This window comes from Trachurus trachurus (genome assembly GCF_905171665.1).
Source record: "Trachurus trachurus genome assembly, contig: scaffold_123_arrow_ctg1, whole genome shotgun sequence".
In the NCBI taxonomy this organism is placed as follows: Eukaryota; Metazoa; Chordata; class Actinopteri; order Carangiformes; family Carangidae; genus Trachurus; species Trachurus trachurus.
Window position 1 is genome coordinate 66,238 of NW_028155241.1, and position 24,763 is coordinate 91,000.

The window sequence follows — 24,763 nt, forward strand, 5'->3', positions numbered from 1 at the left end:
TGGATTGAATAGTAAAATGTGTATGAACCCTGTAAATAACCATAACTAAATATAATATTAAAATGTGTCTTTAAACATCAAAACCATATTGAGAAGCCAAAGTGGATAGATGGACAGATAAAGTATCATTAGTCTAAGCTTTAACATTAATTACAATTGTCATATTGACTAAAATTCAGTAGCTATTGTTTAACCATTTATGTTGTCCTCCTGTTCTTACCTTCCTTTCTCCATCCAGACAAGGCCACTGGTCCGTGTATCTTTTGGTCATTGGAATTTCCCTTCATGAATGGGAATTAAAAAACAAAAAACGACTGGTTTATTTGATTTTCGTTTTGAAACACAAAAACAAAAATTGAATTTCGCTGAATTTTTCTTTTATTTTCATTTTCTATTTCATATATCAAAAATAAATTCACTAGTCAGCAGGAACGAAAAAACCAACCAAAAACAACCATTTATTCATATTCTCGCACCGGAAGCTGTCATTTAGGCTACAACAAAGCGCGAAGGAGCAAAATGTCTTTGGAGCCGTACTCAGAAATGATTTTAGACATGGCAAAACAAGGCCTGTCATCATCCGAAATCTCTGCACGCATTTCAGTAGAAAGCGGGGGCAGGAGAGGATTTTCAGCTCGAAATGTGAGAAGATTCTGTGCTGAAAACGGCGTAAATTTGATGGGATTGCCCGAGGAACATCTGGAGTTGGAGGTGGCAAAAGCCATAGCCGAGGTATGAAAGACTATCTGATCTTTTCTTCTTTGATATGTGTGTGTGCGTGGGAAAAGAAGTGTATTCTTGTCCCCACATTGACATTTTTTATCGTCACAGTAAACAGATTCCGTAAAACACTTGCAAATCCTATGCCACCCCCATTTCACGTATTCTCCCAATGACACATATCGGCATGATTTTGGAATGTTAAAATCATGTTTGTTTTTTTCTAGACGGGACCAACATTTGGCAGAAGAATGATGAAGGGGTATCTCGCCATTAAAGGGGTTCATGCTGCTGAGACACGAATAGGATCAGTGCTCAGAACTATGCACCAACCTTACCATGAAGCAAGACGCCAGGTAGGTTATTACACTTGGCAAATTCAAGATGATTCAGGTAGCGCCGTGGTCACTTCCATGACAACCACATACATTTGTTTTCAACTTGAGAAATCAATTCATGGATCAGCGGATTATTATAGCCTAGGTGTTATGATGTGTGTATTTGTGTAAACAGAGACGTTGGTGTAAACCAGGGATCAGCTGGTTAAGGGGCGCGTCTCTGTGGCCGTAGTAGGTTACAATAACAAATGCTTTTATTTTGAAAATAGAAATATGTTGTCTTCCGTTAGTGTAGCGTTTTTGCTACAAAATAATATTATGGTTGCTACTGTAGGTAACAAATGTATTATTTTCCTCCTCGTCCTTTTATGTCGCCGATGTTGTTTTTCTTCCTTGTAACAGTGTTTACTGTTTTATGACCAGTAGCCTTTTTTTTTTTTAAGAAAGTGAGAAGTGGGAGGGGCGAGGCTTTTTTTGCTGGTTGCCGTGGGGAATCATCTTTGTTCCATTGATGAGGGCTTTTCATCTCCCCGTAACTCAGGGTCAAGTTACCTCAGAGTTGATTGAACCTGTTCAGAAACCCAAAACTCTGAGTTTCCTATCAGAGTAGATCAACTCAGAGTTCAGGATTAGACCGTTAATATAATACATCCATGGATTAGACTCAGAGTTTGTTGAACCTGCTTTGTGAAACGGGTCACAGCGCCAGTCACCCACATCAACAGGGTGCTACTGCCATCTACTGGTGTCGAAAAGTAGCAGCACTACACTGACCCATGCACAAGCATCCAAACAACAGCAATAGGAAGGCAATCTACTGTAAGGGGTAGGCCAAAAGAAAGTAATAAGATTCAATTATAATGGGAATAATATTGTACTCCTGAAGTGTCAAGGGTGCCATAGTTATCAGCTCATTTAGAGTATAGGACTATGTTGTTGAGGATGGCGTTGTAGGAAATGTTTCTATGGAATTGTTACATTATTTTCGTGTCTTCTTTTAGGGTGCCCGCAATCTCAACCCCATACCATACCAAGCAGACTACATGGGACAGAAGATTCATATGGACCAGAATGAAAAGTTAGCGATGTATGGGGTCACACATGTTGTAGCCATTGATGGCTTCAGCAAAAAGGTTGTTGGTCATTCCACAATGCCCATAAAAAACAACCTAGTCATCTATGAAGATGTTTTCAGGTAATAGCCTGTAATTTGTGGACACTTAAAGCAGTATTGTGTCATTTATGCAAGACAGTGGTTGCTGGCCAATATATCAATATGGTATCAAGATTGTGATATGACACTATATGATATGTGATTTTGGACGTCCTACTTGAAAGGAAAGGCGGCATATACTAATCCCATATAAATGACAGACTCTTCATTTAAACTGGCATTGAAATAGTATCCTACATGTACACAAGTGTGACAAAATGCTGACTGCTTAACATTTACTTTGTTATAACTGAATCATTATATTTTACAGAGAATAACTGATTTGGAATGGCTACATTTGAAAAGCTTTGCACAAATTAAAATCAAGTTTTTCATCCAATAGGCCTGCAGTAGTTGCTAATGGGATGTGGGACCAGGTGCGCGTGGATCATGGAAAGGAATTCTATTTGACACTCTTCATGCAGGAGCTGCTGTCATCTCATCGCTATGATCAGGAGAGAAGACCTTACCTACAAACTCCATCCACAAGGGTACAGTTCAGTAGTTTCTATGGTTGCTTCACCAACACACACTGCATGCCCATTGAAGCTATTTATTGTTAATATTTTGTGTTGTTTAGTATTTAGATACTATTATGTTTGTTTCAGCATCATGCTGTCTTTTTAATTTTCTTCAGAATTGCTATGCTTTCCAACTTTTACGATAAGCAGAACACTTTTCTGGAAAGTCTACATATTTTTAATTTAACCATTGGAATAAATTAATAACAAGTTTTTGCCTCACATTCAGAATCACACAGTTGAACGAATCTGGCCTGAGGTCAATAATCGTGTCAACTACCCCCTGAAGACAGCCCTTCTGCAGTTGGTAGATCAGGACGAACTGGACATGGATGACAGCCTTGTCAGATACTGTGTGTCCTGCCTGACTGGTCAGCTGTGCCAGATTGGTCTTACAAGAGTGGTAGAGTCTTGGAATGCTCATCGAATTCCAGGTGAAATAAATCAGTATTGCAAACATTAAAATAATTACAACAGGCACACATAAGTCTCAAGGTCAACAGTATGTTCTTTATTTTACAGGTAAAGGTACACCAAATAACTTGGCTGGCAGTGGGTGTCCCAAAAAAATCCCACAGGAGCTGTTGCCTCATTCAGTTGAAGCAGCAGACCTCTACAGACAACAGCTGGGGTCCTCACTGACACCACAATCTACCTTTGGAGTAGATCCATTTTCCACAGAACAAGACAAAGTACTGGCTGAGAATCAGTTTGCAGACACATATTCTGACATTTCTGAATTGTTCTCTCGAGCAGTCAACAATGATTTCACACCATACAAAGAAGCACTTCTCTTTCTTATAAACACAACTCGGCGCAATGTGTAAAAACACCATTTGCTGTATTAGAACTCAAAGAATGTAAACAAGTAGAACTGGTAGCAGTGAACTCTGACTCAATCTTTCATAATTAAAACAACTCAAATATCTGCCTGTTTCTGAGTAAATTACTCATCTTCTTCAAAAAGTGACCTGAGAACAGAAAATACCTCAGACAGGCCATTAACTTCAAACATGCTGTTGCCTTCAGCATTTCCCCTGCATTTTGCGCAACTGTCTGAGGTCTCCTGCCACTGTTCCAGGCAAGTCTTGCAGCCAATGATGCTTTGGCAACACTGTGTGAACACCGGCTCCCCGATGAACTCTAAAAAACAAAATGAGAAAAACTAGTCATTTTCTGCAAGTGTTTCCCCAGTAAAATATTCTTGGTGTATTGGATGAGCGTTATATTTTTACACAACTTTGATGATTATAAAAAATGTCTGATATATATTACAAAAAATGAAGTGGCTGGCATACAGCTGACGTTGGTTAGATAATGTAAAAAATGAATGTTTATTTGTAAATCTTACATTGTGGCACACACCATATAAAATAGATCCATTGGATACTTACTCAAGCAAATAACACAGGAGAATCCCTGCTTAATGGTTTGCAGCTGGGAACGAGTCAGGGTCACTCTTTGAGCTGCAGCCAGACTGGTGAGCTCCCTGATTGCTGAAGTGACATCCGGGAGACTCTGAGATGCAAGTACGAGGTCTTCAATTTTCTCTGTGACCTCTGTAATGCCTCCAACATCTTCATCTTTTCGGCTGCTACACAGGGATAAAACAAAACACACAGGCTAGATTATGTACTGGATGTGGTGAACAGGATTGGTGGTGGTGGGGTGGAAGCTTAACCTTTGGTTTGAAAGTTTAGAAAAGAGCCTAAAAAATAATAATCATAAGTATTGGATTTATGAATGTAGCTTTGCCAGGTCAGGGCTGCAATTTAGGAAATGTATTTATTAGGAAAAAGACACAAATCAGTAAAATTGGTAAGGGTTGAAAAATTCCATTCCTGAATATGGAAATATGAGGTCGACAGGCTTTCATTCTTTAAGGGGGGAGTTGGTTCCTTAGCGGCAGACAGAGTATTAGTATGTGGGAATGCCAAATAATCCTATGTATGTTGTATACAGAAGCAGCAATGGCAAAATTGTCTGAAAAGTCATGTAATGATAAGTCTAACAGAAAAAACAAAACAACAACAAAAAAAGGAACACATACAATTCAGTGTAAATGAGATGACCTTACCTCATTCTCCTTCTTTTGGTGCCCTGCAGCTCTCTGAAGTCCTTTTCTGGAACAGCAAGAATCTTTCTTGCGTTTTGTTTCCAGTAAGGCGACCCTTGGAGCAGGAGTGGAAACCAGGAAAAACCATTACAACTGAAGTGGTTCACTCATTTGTAATCAAAAAAGCATAGACTCAATACAGAGAAACACAACAATAATTTATGTTACTCACCTGTTGTTCCCTCTGACTCCACAATGGCGTTGCCCTGCGCATCAGTCAATATTAAGGGCTCCTGACTTCCAATGGCATCCTGTACTTTTGTGGCAATCCCCTGAAGAGAAGCCTCACACTCTAAAAACCTCACCACCACCATTCTGCTAGGATTCAGCTTCCCACTAACCACCTCAGCAAGGAACACTGACCTGGAAGAATATCAGATTTTTTTCTCACTGGAGGAACAGCACAGGAGGGCCAAGCAGAGACAAATGACAAGTCAACAGACGATACAATGAAGACAAAGGGAAAACACAGGGTTTAAACACACAGGGGAAAACGAGGGGTAATCAAAACAGGTGAGACACATTAAATAATCACAAGAGGCGGGGAAACTTCAACACAGAGGGAAGACACAGACTTCAAAATAAAACATGAAACTCCCACAAAAGGAACACGCCAGACATGACAAGACAGGGAATAACATCACACAAGACAAACAGGAGACGCACGGACACAAACCATGACACCTAGCAATGCTTAATGGTCTTATGTAGGAACTGATAGTAATAGTAACAAGTTCAATATTTCCTTTGAAATGTAGTGGTAGAAGTATAGAAGCCAATTAAAATACTCAGTACTTAAATACAATTATTTAGTTACTTTCCACCACTTTGTATATCAACAAGAACTAGATAATAGAGTCTACAAATGAGACAAAGAATGGCTAATGGAGTGGATATAAGAATGAGAATAATTGTTGAGAACAATTTGTCAGGCAGCTCATATATTAGAAGAAGTATTAAAAGCATTTAAAAGCTTGATGGCTGTTGGTATAAGGATCTTCTGTATTTATTTATCTGGCATTGAAGAGAGAGGAGCCATCCACCAGTAGCTACAGGTGTTATGGAGTGGATGTTCTGAGTTGTTAAGAATGGCCTTTGATATCTTCAGTGTGCATCTCCCCCACATTGAGGATGTTAAAGGCCATTCATAACAACTCAGAACATCCACACCATAGGCTATATGACCCCATAATCAGATCTCAACTAGCTTGTGTGCAATAAAATCTATTGTATATCTTTTTCTGGTTTCATAATCATTGAATATGTGACTTTAAAGTTACCTCTGAAATGCTTTGGCTCTGGGGAGGGCTGAGGCAACCCGCTGTGAACCACTAACTGTACTGGTAGGTGTTCGTGTGAAGGTAAAGCGTTGCCCCGTCGTTGTCGTTGCCCCGACATCGTCTTCGCCGTGGACTTCGTAGTGACCTCTTGGACTGAGGTCTATGGAGTTGAAGACGCCGGATGATTCTCCGGGAAATATAGCCACATTTGTGTCGTCTGTTATGTACAGACTGTGACTTGAGACCTAAGAAATACACAAGTCAAATAACAGCTAATGTTAGTGTTATTAACGTTAGCGTTTTCAAAACATAATTATTCAATCTAATGTTACTGTGAGGATACTTCTCCAAACGCTGTCCAAATCACATTAATTCAAAATTTGAAGAAAAAATGAAAGCTAGAATGGCGCACAGTAGCTAGGCTAGGCTACAGTAGCATGCAGATCTATAGGTAACCCGATTTTATTTTTTATTTTATTTTATTTTTTTACCTGAAAGATCCGACTAAGTTTATCAGCAGTCATGTCTTCATCGCGAAGACAAACTCTCTTGCTCTTTCTGAACACAACATACTGGTCCATCCTCTTCTAAGTCTCCGTCGTCATTAGCCTACTCCTGACCATGCGCTCTTGCCTGGCTTCCGGTGCGAGAATATGAATAAATGGTTGTTTTTGGTTGGTTTTTTCGTTCCTGCTGACTAGTGAATTTATTTTTGATATATGAAATAGAAAATGAAAATAAAAGAAAAATTCAGCGTAATTCAATTTTTGTTTTTGTGTTTCAAAACGAAAATCAAATAAACCAGTCGTTTTTCGTTTTTTAATTCCCATTCATGAAGGAAAATTCCAATGACCAAAAGATACACGGACCGCCACTGTACACTCGGATAAATCTCAACATCCCCATCTTCACAATTTTCTTCGATGATCATGACACCACACCAGATTTCAGGCTGAGCAGAGAGTCCCTGGTGGTGCTGCTGGACCTTCTCCACCAGGAGAGACGGCATGGATGGGGTGCCACCATTGAAACCTTGGTCTTCCTCTTCTGGCTGGCGAGTGCGACATCGTACCGGGTGGTCTCACGGGTGTTCGGGATTCCTCGCTCCACTGTCCACCGCATCGTCCATCGGGTTACTGAGGAGGTGGTGGCCCTCCGCCACAGGGTCATCTACCTCCCCCAGACCGCCGACGACCTGGCGGCAGTAACCCAGGGGTTTGCAGGGCTGGCAAGACACCGAGCTTTCCGCAAAGCTGCGGGAGCAATCGACGGCTGCCATGTCAGGATGGTGCCACCAAGCGGCCCTGATGGTCACTGTTACAGGAACAGGAAACTGTTTCCATCAATTATCCTGCAGGCAGTTTGTGACCATCAGGGCCGCTTCCTCGACACGTACGTGGGCTGGCCGGGGTCGGTGCACGACTCCAGGGTCCTCCGGCACAGCCCACTGTACAGGCGTGGCACCTACCCTCCTCCAGGGTACTTCATCTTGGCAGATGGCGGGTACCCGTGCCTCCAACATCCATTTAATTATAATTAAATTGAATTAATCTTTTTTCTTCTTCTTTTCTACAGGTCATAACAGCTTGTGCCGTCCTGCACAACATCTGCCTGGGTGCCGGTGACATCATGGCCTCAGAGGATGACGTGCAGGACGACATGCCGGAGGATGAGGGGGAGAACGGGTTGGAGGCAGCCAGTGGTGCACCGTGGCGGGACCAGCTGTCTGCCGAGGTGTCTGCCCTGGAGGAGGGTGTCCTCGACCATGATTACCTCTAGAGGGCAAGTAAAATAATTGTGAAGCTGTTCCTATTTTAAATGTTTTGTACACATTTTGGTTTGTTTAAGTAATTAGTGGTGGGATGTTATGCAGTGGTATTATTAGTATTTTTTATTCTTGCCCCTCTTTTAAACATTTTCAGTGACATGGCAGCCGTCGATTGTGTCAGCCCTGCAAACCCCGTTGATGGACGATGCGGTGGACAGTGGAGCGAGGAATCCCACACCCCCAACCTACCAGATGTCCCGCTCGCCAGCCAGAAGAGGAAGACCAAGGTCTTTGTGGCATCCCATCCAGCAGCACCAACAGGGACTCCTGCTCAGCCAATAATTTTTACTGTATACTGTATATGTTCTGTCAATTTCTGATCCTTTGTAAATAGTTGCAAATGATATGCCCACTTGTAAATAATTTAAAATGTTATTTTGTATCATTATCCTGTCTTTGAAATAAATTATATTGTCACTGAAAAGTAGTTCAAAAGTTTACTTACGTTGTAAATAAGAAATGGAACAGAAAATAGACCAAGGTTACAAGACTGTAATTTAGAACAATAGAATAATTTTATTAACAATTTAAATGAACGACAAAGAACTAATGAATTGAACAGAAAAAAAAAATTAACGCCTCTCCACCATCCTCTCTAACAAACCAAAAAGTCTCTCCATTCTCTCTCTTCTCTCTCTTTCTCTCCTTGCCTCAGCCTCCCTCTGCATGTGCATATCCTCCTTTATGAGCTCTAATAGCTCATCCTTTTCCCTTCTCCTCTTCCTGTTGCCTGTTGATGGCCCTGGCTGTCTTTCCTCATCCTCCTCGTCCTCGTCCTCCTCCTGCTGCTCACCCACTGCAGCACCTGGCCCTGGTGTGTCCTCAGGGATGGAGGCGATTAGGACAGGCGGCACAATGGACGGCCGCTGTCCTAACACCTCGTCCATGAGGACAAACCAGGGCCAGGTGGCAGCAGTGGAACTCCCACCAACTCCCTGCCCTGTCCCTGGGTCTTTGCAATCCTAAGGCAGAGGAATCACTTCACAATCACATCAACAACAGCAATGTGTGTTTATTGAAAGTGTCTTGAAAAAGGAGTGTTTCATGGACTCAAAAAGAGGTGCTCTTCGGAATGGGATTTATGTAGTGATAAAGAAACTGAAAATGAATGTCTGACTCCCTGATGAAGGCTTGATGCCAAAACACATTGAAAGACTGCGTTTTTAATGTTTATATGACCATGACATGAGGTGCCTTGGAGGTTTTTCCTACGTTCCTTCATCAAAGTATTTATTAGCTTGGGTAAAACAAATTTAGTTTCTATGTCATTATCCAAACCTGCACATACTTTGTATTTTTTTTTTAGGTTGTCCCACTTCTTTTTAGCCTGGTGGGGCTCCACCTTCCCCTCCAGGCCCATTTTCTGCAGGATTGTTCTAAACAAGACAGAAGCATTGACAAAAAGTAAACACACAAGATCACATAACAAATATGTAAAGATTCATCAGTGACATCAGACAGACAAAAAATTCCCACCCCCATCCTAAAACAACATGATCCACATGTTTATATTTGTACTTTGATCTTTGTACAGGATTTGGGTTCATTTATTTAACTTTTATATACAAATATGTATAGAGAACAAATGGGCTATTTATTTATGCCTCAACAGTTACCTCCATCCAAGTGTGGCCGTATTTTTGGCCCCTGTAAACAGATGGTCGTTCTGACCACGCAGTTTAATAAGCACCTCAGTCTGCTCCTTGCTCCCTACAACACGACAACATGTAAAGCACATTTCCTGTTATGTCAACAGTTAAAATGATTGTACGATATACTAACTGTATCAGCTGTAATAATGATCATACGGTTAGCTCTGTATTCATTCAAACGTTTACAGTTTTACAGCCTAGAAATACAGCGGGGCTCACAACTCATCATTGGCTTTATTATGCTCAGCTGCATTCAGCTTTGGGCGCAGGAGAGGAGCGAACTTTAGCCTACACAACTCAACAACGAGAACAAATTAACCTGATGTGAGGTATACCTACAACATATCCACAGTTAATAGGATATAAGTTACCATCCTCTATCTTTAGGCTTTAACGTTACTTTTAAAGGGTAACGTTAACTGAGCTCCTCGTATCTTTTTTTTTTTCTGAGCTCCTAGTATCAACAGGTTAACGTTAGCCTTAAGCTACATCACATAGCTGGCCCTACAGTCCGGTGGCTACGTATTAGCATTATTAACTTCACGTATTTTAACAGTCAAATATGTTATAAGGCCCCTCGAACTTCTGGCGTTAAGCAAAAACTCGTTACTTACATTTAAATGTGTATTCGGCACTGCTGCCGCTGCCGCCGGTACCAGAGCTGCTGCTATTAGTCGCCGCCATTGTTGTTGTGAACAGCGGGCCGCAAAGCATCTTGGGATATGGGAGGCCGCGAAGGATGGTAGCGGTGCATCCTCCGAATGCAGGGGAAAGGAGGACGCATTTGGAGGAGCCTTCGAATTTGGGCGAATTGGGACAGCCTTCGCGCAGCGCTGTGACGTAATCGGCCTTCAAATGCACCCTCTGAAGGCTGCAGCCCCTGAATTGGGACATAGCTATACAGTAACAGCCAGAAAATATTTCATATTCAAACATGTATCCTTAGCATGTTGTAAATTCTCTTTCTATAATAAACACATTTACCCTGAAAAAAGTTACCCTCTATATAAGGTAATCCACACAAGATGTCATAAATTGTAATAATAATAATAGATATCAAACTCGAAATGCTATTTACTTAACTCAACTTTAAATTACTCAATCAAATATTATTACATTAAACTTAACCAAGGCACTTTCACAATCACAAGATGATTTTCAGTTAACATACAGTACATATTATTGAATTCTTTCTTTCTCTCTTTTTAAAAAAAAAAAAATAAATTGTCCTTCTGTTTCCCCAATCCCCCCAAAGGCCATATGGTTGACACATCAGTGTCTGTCTACAGGACTAGCCTGTTGACTGGTCTGCACAGTCGTCCAGCTCTGGTTCGATACTTTCCTGATGTCTGTGCAGGGGTGTGTGTGTGTCTTGTGAGTTCCTTCGGACTAGAAGAAACAGTCTCTGGAGTGATAACAGTTCCTGGCTGGGAAATCACTCCTGTACTCTCAGCTGATGAAAGTAGTGTGTCTTGGTCAGGTTGTGAAGAAAGATCTGCCCGGAGATGGCGGCGGTTCCGCCTCAACACTGCTCCTTGTGATGTGTTGATGGTGTTGATAGTCACACACTCTTTTGAAACGACTGCTGGTGTCACCCAGGCCTTTTCCTGATCCAGCTTGGTGAGGACTGTGTCTCCAGGTCGTAGTGGTGGAAGAGGTCTGGCTCCATGTCTGCGGTTATAGTAGAAGGCTTGTTTTGCCTTCTCACCAGGCACGTGCACACATAGGGCCCAAAGGGTGCTTGAGCCCCTGCCCTTTTTGCCTCGTATTAAAAAGTGCCCTTTTTGTTTTATGTTTTTTTTTTTTCAATAAATGCATTCCTGTTGTGCATGAGGATGTAAACAACCGCACTGTAAAAATGCCACGGTTATCTACCGTACGCTTTTCCTTGTAATACACACGGTACTGTGTGTACGTTGGTGTGTGTGTTGTCCGCTGCTGCTCCGCTCTGTCCCTCACTGAGGGTCGGGGGGGGCGGGGGGGGGGGGGGGGGGGGGGGGCTGCCCCGCGGTGCGCGCTCCCTCACATGCACGTCCAGAGAGAGAGAGAGAGAAGTAGAAGCTGCTGCCTCATCGATAACTCTGTGTGTGCCGCACATAGATGAGACGTGACAGTGGAGAGACTTGTGTCGAATCTTGTGAGTTATAAATCCACCAACATCACTTCCTTGTCGGTTCTGACAAGTCGCCGTCCACTTATTCAATGAGCTTAATATGAGTCATATTTCAGAAAAGCGCTCATTTGTGTTTGTTTAGGTAACTGCTTGTTAAGAGTTAAGCCCCACCCCGTCCTCTGTCTAACATCACCTGAATGTAGTGAACAACAACAGCAACAGGAGGAATCACTCACTCTGCTTGATTTCACTGACTATTTGAATTAGTTTCCAGATATTGAGTTACTGGTAATTGTGACTTTGCTGTGGTAAATATTGCTGCTGTTCTGAAATATGCACAGTAGCAGTCACAGTAGTCATTTCTTGGTTTTGTGTGTGTAGCCTGTAGGCTTAGCCTACTTCTATTTTGCACTTGTACTCACATGATTTTTTTTTCCTGCAAGCCATGTTAATGTGCACCTAATACCATATTGGCCTTAGCCTACCAGTTCAGAAGTCATGACTCTGTTTCGGGAAGTTGGAAAATTGGTCCAGTGTGTTGACTGCAGTCCTGAAGGCGTGCAGGCTTTCTCTACCGACTAAATAATAACTGTAATTCATTTTAATTAATTTATTTTGATATTAAGGCCCGAAAAAATTGTACATAGGCTACTGCCCTTTTCTGATGTTGAGCCCCTGCCCCTCTATAGTCATGTGCACGTCCCTGCTTCTCACCATACTGTTTAACAGTCTTTCTGTTGGGCCATTTAGGTTGAAGATTCTTCTCTGATGTGGGGAGTGTTGTTCTGATCTTTCTCCCCATTAACAGTTTCCTTGAGGATGGTGAGGACTAGACGTGATGTGTTTGAAGTCTAGCTGTCTTGCCAGGGCCTGGAATTCTGCGCTGGAGAATTGAGGACCATTGTCACTCACCACCTCATCCGGGATCCCAAACCTTGCAAAGGTTGCTTTAAGTCTCTGAATGACTTGAGCGCTTGTAGTTGATGATAGGTGCAGCACCTCGAGGAACCGTGAGTAATAATCTGATATTACCAGGTAGTTGTTTTTGTTGTGCTCACAGAGGTCAAGAGCTGTTCTTTTCCATGGACGGTCAGGCAGTGGTGTAGAGATGAGTGGCTCTTTTTGTTGGGCCCGCTTTTGCTCTTGGCATGAGTGGCATGACATCACTGTGTTCTTGAGTTCTGCAGAGAGTCCTGGCCACCAACCCGAAGATTTTGCTCTGTCTCTACACTTTGTTAGCCCCTGATGTCCATCATGAATTTTCTGTAGGATGTCTGCTCTCTGTGACAGTGGAATGATGATCCTGCTTCCACGTATAAGCAAACCATCAGCCTCTGATAGCTCATTTTTCGCCTTCATGTAGGCTCTGACGTTTAGTGGTACATTTCCAATGTATTCTGGCCATCCGCTTCTTACGAATTTGATGACAGACTGCAGCTCGCTGTCAGCTGCAGTGGCCATTTTGATGCTTTCCATCCTGCTTGGAGATGCTGGGATGCTTTGTACCACAGAAGCTACATAACACTTCACCTCACTGTGTGTGTCAGTCTCTTCTTTTGTGTAAGTCTGTGGGCTTCGGGACAAGGCATCAGCGACGAGGAGAGTTTTTCCTGTCACATATACAGCAACTGGTTTGTACCTCATCAGCATTAGGAGACACTGACATCTCAAGGGAACATTATCGATGCTCTGGCTGTTGATGAGTGGCACCAATGGCTTATGATCAGTCTCAAGCCTGAATTCATCTAGGCCACACAGATACTTGTCGAACTTTTCACAAGCCCACACGCCAGCCAGACACTCCTTCTCCATCTGGGCATAGCGTGTTTCAGCTTCTGAGAGACGTCTGGAGCAGTAGGCTACTGGCTTCCACTCTTCTCCGTGGAGCAGCACAGCTCCCAATCCATAACTACTGGCGTCTGCAGATACAGCTGTGGGCCTTGTGACATCATAAAAGGAAAGAACAGGTGCTTTTATCAGCATTCTTTTAATGTCCTCAAAAACTGCCTGCTGTGAGTGTCCCCAGGTCCAGATGTTCTTGCTCTTTAGCAGCTCATACAACGGCTGTCCCACCGCTGCAAGGGCTGGGACGAACCTCCCCAGGTAATTCACCATGCCGAGGACTCTTTTTAGCTCCTGCACATTTTCAGGCGGTGGCAGCTGGTGAATAGCCTCCACTTTGTCAGGGTGTGGTCTGACTCCTGACTGGTCGATGAGATGACCCAGGAAGCGTAGCTGGCTCTGTCTGAGGGAGCATTTCTCCTTGTTGAGTTTCAACCCTGCCGACTCAACACGCTGCAGCACCTTCTCCAGTCCTTCTCCAGTCGGGCATCATGTTGCTCCATCGAGGTCCCATAGATGAGGATGTCATCCATGAAGACTGCCACGCCTTCCAGTCCTTCTAGAGTCTCCAGCATCTTGCGTTGGAAGATCTCCGGCGCACTTGTTATGCCAAAAGGTAGTCTTTTGAAACAGTATCTGCCAAACGGTGTTATAAATGTTGTCAGCTTGCAGCTGTCGGGATGCAGAGGGATCTGCCAGAATCCGCTGGCAGCATCAACGGAAGAAAACACAGTTGCGCAGCTCAGCTTGGCTGTTATCTCGTCTGAAGTTGGTAGGATGTAGCGTTCTCTTTTGACTGACCTGTTTAGCTTTGTCAGGTCAACGCAGATTTGGGCTGTGCCTGTGTTCTTCTTCAGGACTGGTACCATGGGAGCGCACCATTCAGTAGGTTGTATCACTCGCTCGATGACACCATCCTTCTCCATCCTCTGTATTTCTTCTTTCACTTTCTCTAACATGGGAAAGGGCACACGACGTGCAGTGTGCACAGCATATGGTACAGCATCTTCTCTTAGCTGGATTTTGACTGGTTCAGTTTTTAGAGTAGCATGCTCACTAGGGGTGTCACGATTCTCCAAATCCTCGATTCGATTTGATTTTCGATTTTAGGGTCACGATTCGATTCGATTCTCGATTTTTTTTCTTTTTCTTACAGCACAGACGCCTATGCTATTTTCAGACTAGTCTAGTCTACGATCATTGGTTTTATTCATCAAATTTTGTACAGTAAATCTTATTTCAAAAGATGGGCTACATATAAGTGATGCAATTTCCATAATGTATCACATTAGGCACTAATGGTCACATTTAAATAATTTCTTTACAATATAAAGGTAACATGCCCCCAAAAATCATGATCCTGGGGCCAAAATTGCCCCCAAGGTTTTGAAACAAATATATTTATATCTGTACATTATCATAATTTTATTTTCATTAATTTACCGTCGTGTCTCATTATTCTCCTGATGTCGGCTTAATGTAATGTAAACAGATTGCGCTGATACGCGAGAGTCATGTGACAGCGGGGCAGAGCTGCAGCTGCAGCGCTGCGATGGACCTGATGATCAGGTCCTGATCAGACTGGTGGTGGCCCACAGTCAATCAGTCCCGGATCCTCCACCGTCACCAGATCCCCAGAAAGCCCCCGCAAATAATACATCGACAAAAAGTGGCAAGTTGCAGCTTTTCGTCGGCTTATTATTTGCGGGTTTTTTTTTTTTTTTTTTTTTTTTTTAAATCTTATAAGCTCTCTGCGCTTGTCGGTGCTGTGTAGTTAGAGCTGTGTCTCCCTCCTGTTTCCCAGGTAGGAGGGGGACAATAGCCCACCAGGGCTGGGTGATAAAACGCTATAAATTGTGAAATAACTTTTCTTCGATAGAAATATGAGACGTGGTCGATTCGGTTTCATTCATCCATGTTTTGGCAAATAGCCAATGATATTGAGAGTTGCGCCGTGCCGAACCAATCATGTGGCTGGAATAGAGCCAGTCAACATGTGCATTTGTTTGGGTTGCTGCAGACGTGCACATCAGCTGACACCGCCGGTAGAAAAAAAAAGAGAGAGCGAGGGAGAGGGAGAGAGAGAGTTGCAGAGAATGAGTGAGTGTTGTCTCGAAATAAAAAGTAAAGGAGAACTCGGACCAGTGACTGACAAGACGCTTGGTGCGCAATGGGGACAACGGGCAGTTGTAGCTTTGCGTGCGGGGGGGAGGGGGGATCGTCGACCCTCTCTTTGACTTCGATGCTCGAGATCGTGACGTAATTTCGATCGATTTCGATAAAAAATCGAAATCGTGACACCCCTAATGCTCACTGTGGGTTAGATGGCTGCTGATGCATTTTAACTCTACTCGCCTCACCAGGTTCATCCTCACTGACAGGGCCCGGCTGAGGAGATTGTTGACTCTACATCCACGTACTATAGGCTGTGAATAGATAGTCTTTACCTTTGTGGCTGGCTGTTGCGTTGAAGCGGCCCAGACACAGCAGCTGTCCAGAGGAATGTCAGGTGGGTCCAGTGCTCTCTCAGGGGTGAGTGTGTGAAATGTGTCCTCACTTATGACAGTGACATCAGCTCCCGTGTCAATCTTGAATTCTACTGGACAGGAATCCATTTGAAGTTGCACAGTCCACTGTTCACTTTTTTCATTAGCATCACACACTGAACCCAGGATATAAGAGGTCTGCCCAGCTCTCTCAGTTTGTGACCTCATTCACTGACCTGCTGCGACATACTCTGGCCCAGTGTCCCATTCTGTGACAGTTGTGGCAGGTAGCTCTTTCTGCAGGACACTTCTCTCTATTATGCTGTGTTTTCCCACATTTGCCACATTTCTTCTCACCCCCCCCCCCCCCCCCATTTTCTGTCCTTTGACTTGCCTTGTTGACGCTGTTGTGGTTTCCAGTTCGTGCTTTTACGTTTAAACTGCACCTCCTGTACTGATCCCGCAGCGTCTCCTTTCAGACTCACTTGTGTCGCGACCTCCTCCGACTGTCTGACGGTCTGTATTGTGTGCGTCAGCGTCAGGTCCGACATCTGCTGCAGCCTGCGAGAGAGCTCTTTATCCATCATCCCGACGACGATGCGGTCGCGGATGTTTTCCTCTCGAGTTACTCCAAACTCGCAGTGCTCTGACAGATCATACAGGGCTCTGATGAAACATTCTGCCTTCTCGCCCGGCCGTTGGACCCGTTGGTAAAAACATGCCCGTTCGTGGATAACGTTCCTCCTCGGAAAAAAGTAGTCATTAAACTTCCCCATGACGATGACAAAGTCATTACGGTCCTACTCTTGAGCAAACGTGAATGACTTAAAAATGTTCTCTGCCTCGTTGCCCATGACATAAATATGGCAGCTCACTTGTACTTGTCCCTCGTCCTTGTGAAGTTTTGTACTCTGTATCGCTCGAACCGTTGCTTTTGTACATCTTGAGCAAACAATCACAGTAAATTCATGAGCACCATTAGCATTTGATGAGAGGATAGTTAGACCACAATGCACTTCTTTGATGCAACTTGTGGCTACAAGCTGCACTTTCATCAGTATTTATGAACAAAAGAAAAAAAAAGCACTGCATTTGAATTCCATGACTTGGAAAGAAAATGAGTATGATGGCACAGCTTAGGAAAGAAATAACCCAAAAGAGAAATTCATGTTGAAATTCAGTGAAGAACTACACCCCAACTTGAAAGCACTTTCTTTTATTTTCTCTCAAGGATGTGAGTTAAGATGGAGTATATCTCTTACCGTGTAATTAAAATTCAATTGTTGGAGAACATTTTAGATTCTTCAATCAGCCATGTGCAGATGTTTCCATGGCAGATGTGTCACAACCAAGACAAACCCAAAGAGAAGCACTTATGAACACAAGAATCATCAGTGTCTTCATTTGAGGTGATCTGAGTTGGATTCCATTAAGAATTTGATTCCTTTTGCATTCGGTTGATTGTGTCAGTTACAACTGCCCCAACAAGTAGCACTTACTGAATTCAACAGTCAAGTCAATGCTCCAGTTAGGGTAATAGCGGTGACTCGCAGAGAAGTTTGAAATTGGTTTTGCTCATCCAACAGTATATTATCTGGAATGGCTGCCCTCGTGGTTTCTGATATCAACAACACTACCCCAACAAATAGCACTTACTGCTTTGACAAGTCAAGTCTATGCTTGTGTTAGGGGAATATTGGTGACAAACAAATGCACTTTGCTGTTTTTCCTGAAAACAAATTGAACTGGCAATCTCTACACTTGTGGAGTATTTCACAACCAAGACAACCCCAAAGAGAAGCACTTATGAGCAAAAGAATCATCAGTGTCTTCATTTGAGGTGATCCGAGTTGGATTCCATAAAGAATTTGATTCCTTTTGCATTCGGTTGATTGTGTCAGTTACAACTGCCCCAACAAGTAGCACTTACTGAATTCAACAGTCAAGTCAATGCTCCAGTTAGGGTAATAGCGGTGACTCGCAGAGAAGTTTGAAATTGGTTTTGCTCATCCAACAGTATATTATCTGGAATGGCTGCCCTTGTGGTTTCTGATATCAACAACACTACCCCAACAAATAGCACTTACTGCTTTGACATGTCAAGTCTGTGCTTGTGTTAGGGGAATATTGGTGACAAACAAATGCACTTTGCTTTTTTTCCTGAAAACAAATTGAACTGGCAATCTCTACACTTGTGGAGTATTTCACAACCAAGACAACCCCAAAGAGAAGCACTTATGAGCAAAAGAATCATCAGTGTCTTCATTTGAGGTGATCTGGGCTGGATTCCCATCACAATATGGCTCAGGTTGCATTCAATTGATTCTGTCAGCTCAAACTGCCCCAACAAGTAGCACTTACTGAATTCAGCAGTCAAGTCAATGCTCACCCTTACGAAAGAACAATATATTTACCAATATATTACTTGCAATATATTGTAATATATTGTAATATATTATTCTTCCATTACATTTTCCAATATATTATATATTGTAAATATATGGAAAAATATATTGATGACACATATATTATACAATATATTATATATTGATGTAATATATTGCAATATATTGCAAAATATACAAAAAACTGCCCCTTTTAATATATTGAAATATATTAAACCTGAATATATAATATGTGGGTTTATATATCCCAAAATATATGCAATTTTATATTTATAAATATCCACCATAATGTATTCAGATTTATATGATAAAATGTATTGATAATATATGAAAAGATATAGTGTCACATGTATGTTCAATATATGGTAGAATATATTTTAAATATATGGAAAATTATATGGAAACAAAAACATGACATATGTGTTCAATATATTGTGGATGAATACTTAAATATGCAAACTGCAATATGTGCACAAACCTTTATACCACATATTAACACAGACTGGGTAATTTATCAAAAGCAACCTTTATTTTCTTTTAATCAGGCACAGATACTGAACCCAGTTTGAGGTAGGGAGCTATACAGGCCTATTAAAACCCCAACCAGGGTTCCTACAGCTTAAGCCAAGTTAAATTTAAGACTTTTTTAAAACCACTTGAAATTAAATTTAAGACCAACTTCATAATAAACACAAATGCAGAAAAAAAAGAAACACCTCACATCAATTACATAGGGTTAGGGACAATTTTACCCACTTTCCTATGTGGTCCAAGGTAAAGTGACTGCTACATGAACATTGGATTGTGTCTCTTTCCAGCTGTCCTTTCAAAATAAATGCATAAAAAGTCCGAAAAAAAACAACAAAAAAACACTGACTCTGAATCTGGTGACTGTGAGAAATTTAGCGTTGACGGCCGCCACTAAAACTTCTCTATGTCGGAATGTTACCAATTATTTTGAGATTTGAGACTAATTACAACCATAAAATACCACTTACCAAGTGTTAACATTTTTAAGACTTTTGAAAAATTGATTTAAGACATTTTAATGCCAATTAAGGCCTTGTTTTTAGATTAATGAATTCAATGCCTTTTAAGACTTTTTAAGGATCCGTAAGAACCCTGCCAACAGGCCTGGCATATGGTCAGACAAAGGAAATGTGACTGACTCTACACTTCTGAACAGTGCAACATTTTTAAAGAATGCCATTGAACAGAAAATACATATACTTTTGGAACTGTGGAAAAGAAATAAATAGCCAAAAGAAAATTGATGTAGCAGATAAAGCAGATGTATGTATGTAGCAGATGAAGAGATGTCCACCCTCCAATTGGTAGTAATCAGCTGGCTCCTTGGTGCATCTAGGGGAAAAGAGAGAAAAAAAAGAGATTTTTTAAATATTATTTAAATGATCTGTATAAAATGCTCTGACGTCCTTTGCTTCATTCTAATGTTCAACCTAACATCAAACATCAGATCATTCACAGGGGGTTTGGAGGGGGGTGTCGAAGAGTCAATCGATTAGTACTCCGCGATGATCAAATACTTTTGCTTTAAATGCCTATCCCTACTGGAGTCCAGACTCCACACCAGTAAAAACAAGATAATAGACCACTAGTTTAATGTTAGTATTCAGTCGGTATTCAGCTGTATAGTCAATGATTTCCCTCAACTCTATCACTCAGTCAGCCAGCATCTAGTCTGGGGCCGTTGACCCGCTGTTTTGGTAGGAAACGGATCCAGGGCGAGAGAGACAGACCTTTCCTTCAAAATAAAAGCACCAAGCTAATAAAATGCGGTAAAACTCTTTAATTTAAGGAATATAATTTACAAGAAAGTCCCCGAGCCATTAAATTGACATTTTGCTTTTATTGTATTACAAGTTAATGTTTATTTTATAAGTTTTATGTTGGTGAATACTTTTATTTTGGTGAATTTGGTGATTTCGGTATCAGCTACAGACAGGAACCAGAATGCAGACTAATTGGGAGGTAACTGACACCAGGCTCTTCGCTTGTGTGAAGAGCCTGGTGATGCGAGGCTAGCCAGCATCAGTCCTGTGGAAATTTCAATTACTTCTGTATGGGATGGTGCTATACATTTAAAGCGATAGTTCACCCAAGATTGAAACTTCCCTCATGATCTCCTCACCCTCATGTGGACTAAGGACTGGGAGAAGTTTCAGAGTCCTCCGTGGCTTCTCTGAGTTACAGGGGGTCTCGGCGTAGCAGTGCATGTCCATATGACGGTTGCTAATGGATACCAACTGTCTTCATAACAAAAAGACAGACCAAAAAACATCCAAATACCTCCATGCTGCTCGTATGTAATGTCCCTCTTGTATTGAAGCCCCGAAATGTGAAATTGTCCCGAAAAAAATTGAATAAGTCAATTTTTCAAGCTTGTTTTGTAGCGGAAGCTTCTCGAAGCTCCTCTTCCCGGTTCGTCATATTTGGACGAACCGGGAAGAGAACAGACCCTGGTTCGTCCAAATATGACGAACCGGGAAGAAGAGCTTTGAGAAGCTCGAAAAATAGACTTATTTCATTGTTTTTGGGACAATTTCGCATTTCGGGGCTTCAATACAAGACGAACATTACATACGAGCAGGAGGAATTTGGAGGTATTTGGATGTTTTTTGGTGTGTCTTTTTGTTACGAAGACAGCTGGTATCCATTAGCAACCGTCATATGGACATGCACTGCTACGTCGAGACCCCCTGTAACTCAGAGAAGCCACGGAGGACTCTGAAACTTCTCCCAGCCCTTAGTCCACATGAGGGTGAGTAGATAATGAGTGCAATTTCAATTTTGGGTGAACTATCACTTTAAAAACTTGAACTGAAATTAATCTGAACTAGGTTTAATGAAAAAATTTAAGAAGCAAAATGCATTTGCCATTCTTGGTCTGTTTGCCTACCTGTTTGCATGTTGAAGTCTGTACCCCATCATCTTTTGCTCTATTGTCACTTCGGGTTCTCCAGCACGATGATCTCATGGGTAGAGAACTGCTGTGGGTCCTTGGCTGTGTAAAATACAGGTTGACATAACAAAGAGTATTCAGTCAATTAGAAACAGAGTAAAACATTAATTAATCAAGGACAAAAATATCTTTAGCTGTGTCACAGTATTAAGGATAGAATGATTTTTTTAAATTTTATTTTGCGGCTGATCCTGATTATTATTACTCAAATAACACTATATTTAGAACTAATATCCTAAAGAAAATTACTGCCACATATCTTTGACTTTAAAGTTTCTATTATTTTGTCCAACCTATGAAGGGTGAATTGAACTTATTACAGCTGTGTGTATAAACTGGATTCACTAATGATGGCTTATTTGCAGACTATATCATTTTCAGCTGGATGACTAATACTTCATCAACCGAGTATACACTAATATCAGTGATACTTTACTTTTATTAACAGGAGTGAGTAACCATGCTAAGAGGCCACAGTCAGTGTAGTGTCTCATCTCCAGTAGTTTCTGTTACTAGCAGAGTTGTTTTCTTCTGCAGCAGAGTGCGTTTTCTAAAGCAGTGGTTCTCACACACACACGCGCCGCGAGTAGCCGCGAAGCAGCGAGAAGCGGAGCCCTTTGATGTTAACGACTGTGTCACACCGGAGCCACGGCGCGCGAGCTGCGAGCTATGGCCGCGAGCGAGCCTGTCAAGCCGGGCAGGAAGTCGCACAAAGAAACAGCGGAAGAATCCGGTTCATTTTCAAAATAAAACACATTCCGAAGCCGGTTTACCCCCCCCCCCCGTTTGGGAACCACTGTTCTAAAGGAACTTTCACTTATGTTTACACAGTGTTCAAAACTATAAGTTATCACCAATACATGGTAACCGAACAGTAGACTGGAGGCAACCTCTGCTGCTCTGCTCCTGGTCATAAGTGCACAAGCATACTGTACAACAGGCAGTTTTCTGTTATAAATAGACTCTTTTCATTTACCTCTCATGCTGACTTTAGGAACACACACACTGAAATTCGCTAACAGTTACTCAATACATTGTGGTTACTATCCACCACTTTCCAGAGAACGACGCTGGGTGTCGCCTGACACTCCATTCATTACATTTTAGATTAACGTTAGCTGGGCTAACCGTTAGCCGTTAGCAGTGTCTTAAATAACTCAATAAACAGCCCATGAAAAAAATATTTTCTCCAGCAGATATCTTTGTTACAACATGACTGAGCTAATTGGAGTAGTTTCATTTTGTGTCCGACAACGGGAGGGTTTTAACAGCTGACGTCCTGGTGTTAGCTTAGCTGCTGCTGTTAACTGTCAGCAGCAGCTAAGCTAACGGCTACGATAGCCATGACTAGTTGCAGAGGCGTGCACACAGAAGTGGTGGTGTTTGTTCGGTAATTCGTTTTGTAGATTAACAAACATCAGATTAGTCAGGGCGGTTTTGGCAGCCCGGAGCCTCCACATTTGGTGCCTACACCGGTGGCTAATGCTACCAGTTAGCCGCTAACGCTACCAGTTAGCCGCTCGCTAGAATGCTACTACGGGGTTGAAAGCCGGATAGCTCATGTGCTAATGGCGATTAGCTTTTCTCTCTTTTCTTTCTAACCCCTTTCTCTGTAACACGTTAATGAAGCCATGTACCGGCTGAAACATCCTCCTCACCGTTGGTTAGAACAAGGAGAATAAGAAAAAAAAATCCTCCATGGTGACATGTCGAGACATGTCCAGGACTTCACGTCCGTTACACAGCCCCCCTCCCTCTCACCAGAGCCTGCCTCGTTTGAATCCCTGACACCAACAACACCACAATAATAACAGAGAGATATCTTACCTGGTATTTTTTGCAGGATTTAAATTCACTCAAGCTCTCGCTGGGAACAGGTTCCAGCCGACTGTTTGTCCATTTATCCGTATCGTAAAAATAATCCACATGACTGGTCATTCTTGAACGACTGAAGTGCGTCGCGGCGGTTCCCGTTTCACAGCAGCAGTAACGGTTATTTTCAAATTTGGCGCCGGAAAGGCGCGCACAGCTGTCATTGGCCAAGAGCCATTATGTCAGTCAGATCAACCAATCATGTTCAAATGCTCACGATGAGACAGCCAATGGATTTTGTTTCATTGTGGTAACATTTTATTTTTTATTTTTATATATAATAAAAAAAAGAGAATTCCTGACCTGCAATCGGTTCACAGACCATTGCTAAGTAAAACACACCGTTGCTAGGGTCACCGCCAGGGGCGGAGTGGCCATCGGGAGGACCGGGAGATTTCCCGGTCGGCCGGCGGCCAATAAACTGAAGTGAGCCGGCCCGCAAGCTGCCCTGCGTGGCCGTGTGGTGTTCACGAGTTAAAAGTAACACTTATTGCACGACCCCGTGATAAACTCCAAGCTCTACCTCTACGCATATTGAGGAACTCCATCCATTATTTGTACCCCTTCATGTCTCTCTACATCTCACTCATGGTTGCAATCAGTGGCGGCTGGTGGTCAAATTAGTTGGGTGGGCTAATAAATAAATGATACCCATTAAATGGTTAACACAGCTAAAAGTTAGGGTTATCCCATCTCACAAAAGTATAGCAACTAACTAGGCCTACACACTGCATTAAGTAGAAGGGTCTAGTCCAAAAAAAAAAAAAAACTTCACCTGGTTATCTCACACATACAGTCTCTCTCTCTCTCTCTCACACGCACGCGCACACACACACACACACACACACACACACACACACACACACACACACACACACACACACACACACACACACACACACCTACACGCACACACGCACACACACACGCACGCACGCACACACACCCGACGATATTGCTCAATTAAAAAAAAAAAAAAAAAAAAAGACGATACGCAGCTCATATCAACGGCCTTTCTGGTCTGTTATCGCCATGTCATTTAAGTCTGGTGCTCCCGGTGAGTTTAGAAACTAGATTCTCCACTTCATTCATGTTTAAAAGACAGTTTAGAGCAGTAAAGTATGCTGCTACCTGTGATGCTAGCGCCTAGCGCCGCTGTTTCTGTCTTCTCCCTCCCACAACAACACAACTTTTCCTCCGGTTCCTGTCATTGGTCTGAAAACAGCGCTGTTGGGCTAAATGAAATTAGCCCCAATGACAAGTGAATCAAGGGGGCGGGACATGGCGCCTGTCAATCACTGACCCTGCGTCAGCCCACTGCTGATTGGTCAGAACCGCTCGGCCTGTGGGCTGAATGAAATTAGCCCCAACAGTCGGTCAATGGCGAGGGCGGG

At 42.5% G+C, this 24,763-nt stretch overlaps 1 protein-coding gene and 1 long non-coding RNA gene across 2 annotated transcripts; one reads left to right on the forward strand and one right to left on the reverse strand.

The window, feature by feature from the left end:
* The first annotated feature begins 312 nt into the window (after positions 1-312).
* Positions 313-3,720, forward strand: LOC311007951 (uncharacterized protein). The gene is made up of 6 exons (XM_084001374.1): positions 313-732; positions 948-1,076; positions 2,060-2,253; positions 2,615-2,762; positions 3,022-3,226; positions 3,315-3,720. The coding sequence occupies exons 1-6, from the start codon at positions 520-522 to the stop codon at positions 3,617-3,619; spliced, it is 1,194 nt and encodes a 397-aa protein (XP_083857500.1). The 5' UTR covers positions 313-519; the 3' UTR covers positions 3,620-3,720.
* Positions 3,721-19,131: 15,411 nt separating this feature from the next.
* Positions 19,132-23,263, reverse strand: LOC311007950. The gene is made up of 3 exons (XR_014596450.1): positions 23,156-23,263; positions 21,435-21,539; positions 19,132-19,876 (listed from the first exon to the last, which is right to left on the reverse strand). It is a non-coding gene; the product is annotated as an uncharacterized lncRNA (long non-coding RNA).
* Between the last annotated feature and the right edge of the window lie 1,500 nt (positions 23,264-24,763).